The sequence below is a fragment of the Mya arenaria genome, chromosome 11 (assembly GCF_026914265.1).
Source record: "Mya arenaria isolate MELC-2E11 chromosome 11, ASM2691426v1".
Taxonomy (NCBI): Eukaryota; Metazoa; Mollusca; class Bivalvia; order Myida; family Myidae; genus Mya; species Mya arenaria.
In genome coordinates, this window is record NC_069132.1 from 6,440,592 (window position 1) to 6,445,394 (window position 4,803).

The 4,803-nt window shown below is 36.6% G+C and overlaps 1 protein-coding gene across 1 annotated transcript; it reads right to left on the minus strand.

The window, feature by feature from the left end:
- Window positions 1-240: 240 nt before the first annotated feature.
- LOC128209504 (T-cell-specific guanine nucleotide triphosphate-binding protein 2-like) lies at window positions 241-2,871 on the minus strand. Its single transcript, XM_052913551.1, has 2 exons — window positions 2,714-2,871; window positions 241-2,339 (listed from the first exon to the last, which is right to left on the minus strand). The coding sequence occupies exon 2, from the start codon at window positions 2,321-2,323 to the stop codon at window positions 1,100-1,102; it is 1,224 nt and encodes a 407-aa protein (XP_052769511.1). The 5' UTR covers window positions 2,324-2,339; window positions 2,714-2,871; the 3' UTR covers window positions 241-1,099.
- Window positions 2,872-4,803: the final 1,932 nt, after the last annotated feature.

The following is a 4,803-nucleotide window of genomic DNA, read 5'->3' on the forward strand; positions in this document are numbered from 1 at the left end:
CGTATAATGTTTCAAATGATAACAGTTCCTTTTTTGTAACTGTTTATACATCTTCCTGTTTTGTTCTCCTCTTTATGTCTGAGTAGATTGTGAACAACTGAAACAGTTGATGGTGATTTGGTAAAGGTTTATATCTTTCCGCCTGTCACCAAAGAGGTCCGGGTTCGATAGAAACACGGGCGTGTGGCTTCATAATGAATCAAACAGAAAACGGACTCACGCGGGGTCCTGTCAGATCTATAATTTCAATCTCTGTTTTATTGTCTGTCCATCGTATTAGTCAATGTTACTTACAAACGTATAAACCGTAAACATATGTTAGATATATCATGTTAAATGTTAACGTTCTTTAAAATGAACATTATATCATGTTCAATAAAGCAAGATGGTACGCGTGCATCTTCGGTGTGTATTACATCTAATTGCCAACCGATTCGTAAGCTATGCACACAAAACAATGGTTGACTATAAGAAAATAGATTATCAATTTTTCTTAATTGATCTGAACAAATTTGACACAGCTTAATTATCTTGACTGAGGCTATTCATCGAAACAAATCTGTAAAAACTGCTTGGCTTGCTTCCTATACGGGACTGAATTCAATACGTATTGAGAGGTAAATAATAATGTTGAAATCAATGGGTTATTATAACTCGATGAATGTGACCTTTAAAATCACACGGTTTTTCATATTTGGAATCTCCGCTCCTTCCCCAAAACGCAATGTAGCAATTAAATTTATTTTAACGTTTGTGTCTAATTTCAATGTATGTATTGTAACTTAAGAAAGCATATGTGTTAAATGTATTTGCGACAGAACAATGTCGTTTTCTTCCACAATCTCTCTCAATATGAAAGAAATGGCATTCGGCTTATGAGAAAATTTGTTAACGTTTAACTATGCTAATGTCAACATTTATATATAAACAATCAGTCAGGCGACATACTGGTGATAAATGGTCATACATCAAAGAAATATTTATAAATGGGCATATGTCAATATAATATATAATACCAGCTACTGTGAATGATCATGAATCAAATCTTGATTGCAACATCACAATTTTAGTTACCCATTACACTCTCATCGTTACATCGTTACAACTCGGCCCCTCTGTATTTCACATACTCTATCATCCTTAATGCATCCGTCTCCATTGTGTCAAGGAGTCTGTTCAACACAAAATACGTTGCTCCAAATGGAGATGAGCCTGAAACAAGATTGCCAAGAATGGGAGAAAAGCTCTTGGTTATACCATCAGAGACATCGTACACACTCAGTGTCTTGTACTGTTGAACCAGCCCGCGATCCTCCAGCTGCGCGTAGTTCGTTTTAAACGACGAAGCCTTTTTGATGCTTTCAACAGATGTATCTATGGAGCGTGCAAGGCGGTAGATGGATGCTTCGTCCAGGCAGAATTGACGGCGATACTCCTGTGCTTCTTCAAGCACTGGTTCAATGTCAACATCGAACTGTAATCCATAGTAATGGCTGGCATGCTCGAGGCCAGACATCAACGCTATAATCCATACTCTTTTCTGTAGTGCTCTTCGCTTTTGTTTGATAACATCCTCTGCGAACACTTTGAGAGTAAGTGCCATTGCCTCCCACTTTCTGCCCGTCAGATCCACAATAAGTCTTAGGGCTAGCTTTGGAAAGTCATACTTCCGAACATCCGCTGTGGTAATGAGATATACATAGTCCACTTTGAGTTTCTGATCTTTTATAGTCTTGTGAAGTCGATCCCTAATGGCAGTTAACACTCGAATTTTAACTTCCCTTTGGTCTGCGTTTAAGTCCTCCTTCAGTGCAGAGTCAACAACTATGTCCATATGCGTACACACAAAGTAACACTTCTTGTTCAGTGCCTGAAGTTGATGCGCAAACCAGAAGTCATCTTCTGAATACGTAGACTTTGTGAAAATCAAGAAATAATCATATTTGTTTATATTCGCATTTTTTAGATATAAGTCTTTTGAAAATGCACGTGAACCAAGCTGAGGAAGGTCCCAGAATTTCAGGTAATGTTTGTTTGGATGTGAATACGGAATAGGCTCAATTGTCGTCTGCCCAACGTTGAGCTCAGCACCATTTTTGTCTGATTCTTTCAGCCCTCTAATGACATTGATGAAACTTGATTTTCCCGCCCCGGAGCTCCCGAATATTGCCACGTGGATAGGAACGTCCACCCATTGGTCTCGTCTTTTCATCAAGGCCTTGTCCAATCCTCTGTATCCCTTCTCTTCAAAATGAAGCTTGACGATCTGTGCGTCATCTTCATTCACCGACAGCTCATACGGGTTGTTACCGTCCATCGCCATTGTGTGACTTATGTATCTACGTATATAATAAAACACGTATAAATAAAGCACATACTATTTATCGCAATGCATCACCATAACTACGGACATACTATTTGATTTAAGCATTATGATCTGCGTGAAAAATATAGTTTAACATATTTCCATGAATACATGGTTATTATCAGCATCCCTTTAAACTGACATTGATCCTGTTGTTTCAGTTGTAGGAAGTTTAATATAAACAGAAAAATCGCGAAAACATCGAGGAAATAGCTAAGTGCTGAAAGAATTACATGTATCCTTAAAGCTTAACTAAACTTTGATCTACCAAGAAAAATATTTTTGTATGTATTAAAGCATATTTCTTTTTTCGATAAATCGTAATAATGCAATAAAAATGTCACTTACTGTGAATGTATACCCACTGTGGTATATCACATCCATATTGAATAGAATTGCACATGAACATCAATTTTCATTTTTCCGCCGACATTTTTATTCTCCATGGTCGCGGAAAATATCTGCTGATCTTGACAATGAAGGTAGTGGGTATATTTTACACCTAATGCAAGACCATGGGACTCGAGGCAGTATAAGCTGACTGAATGCCAGAGTGCCATTGTCTGGGGAATAATGAAAAGATGTAGTGATACCATATACGAAGTAGTTGAAGAATTTAATGTGGCTATGTTCCGATATCAATAAATACAGTTGAATGTTTGTATATAGCGCTTTAACTATGTATACCATCCATTTTTATGTATAGTTAAACATAATTACATAAATATGGCAACAATTTATGGTAATTTAATCCAAACAGGACCAATTCAAAAGATGTCCGTATTTTATCATAAATTTCTTATTGAGAAACTTGTAAAAGTTTGATTAACATTATCGTTTGGAATCTGTTTAGAAATACTGCATATCACAAGTGAAGCCATTAAACTTCCGTAGCAGAAAATATTGGTAAGTTAACAACGATAATGTTAACAATGTTGTTAACTTTAGCAAATTTCTGAACAATCGGTCCATTCAATGTCCTTTTGAATTGGAAAGAAGTAAACAAAAAATCATTTGCGTGCGTGCACGCGTCTGTCTCTGTGTGTATGTGTGTTTGTGTGTGTGCGTGCGTGCGCGCGCGGGTGTGCGTGTGCGTGCGTGCGTGCGTGCGTGCCTGTGTTATTGTTGGTAACGTTGATTGCTGGGTCCAGAACATGTTCAATTTTGACTGTTGGCTTTCATTGTATTGTTAATATTCAGTGTTCTATTCATGTATTTTTTTGTTCTAGAAGACATTTACACCTGAAGACATACATTTCTACATTATACTGGAGATAGAGGGTTACAATGTTCTAAACTTAAATTACGTTTTACGGATTAGTTTCTCTATATGGCGTCCCCGCCTCTGGAGCCGACAACGTTACTGCTATTACGTAGAAGGCGTTCAATATTTTAGGGAGCACTGACATTATGCTTTAGATCTACCATAACAGGATCTCACACTTTTGTCAGTAAAGTAAATAAAAAATTCAGTCGTTCAGTCAAACTGGTAAAAAAGCAACGATCCTCGAAACAGTGAACTGGAGGTTCGTTGTAATCGACTCTATACAATAGGTAAGTGTCGCTGACAGGTAAGGCGTGTGAATATAGCGGTTGAGCCAAGGGCGGACTCGATCGATTGCATAGCCAAGCCAAGTCACTAACCTGTTATTCCATTTATTATGTAATATAAGTGTACTATATATACTACCTGAATTAAACAATACCTGTCTATTAGAATAAAAAGAATATAGGTAAAAGGAAACTCTCTATGGGGTCAACATGTCAGGAAATAGTTTTGAAAATTTGACAAAATTAATGTTATGTAGATCATCACATAAATATTTTACGGACATGTTTTGCTCTGAAACTTTTATATTGGTACAACTTCGGTGAAATTTTTTCCACTGCGACAGTACATAATTACCTCCCTTACACGTTAGACTATAATTAGAGAGTAAACAATTGTTACTTCCCTTATTGCAAGTGAGTTTCTTCCCTTGTTTTGTACTTTGTCATGACTGTTTTGTAAAAGCTTTTATAGTTATTAAAAGGTTAGTCTTCTACTATTTGCAAGGTTTGGTTCCTTATTTGTGCTAAATATCACATATATTTTGAAACGTCATATATCGCCGTTGCTAAAAAGGTAAACGATTCGGCATTCTTTGACTAATTTAGCAAATACATACTTATACACCCAAATATCTAAATTATCGACTAACAATACTGCGTATAACCATTTTTTTGCATTAGTCTCTTCAATGTACGCTGATCATTGCGTTATCGAAATGACGTCACTCACTGTGTCCAATAAAGTATGTAAAATTGAAGGGACAAAGTACATGTAATAGAAAAATGTTTTAAGTAAATCTATATCCAATGTCGTGCCAGCACGACTTTCACTTTTGAATGTCCAATGTCCAATTTCGTGCCAGCACAACATTCGATTTTAAATGTCC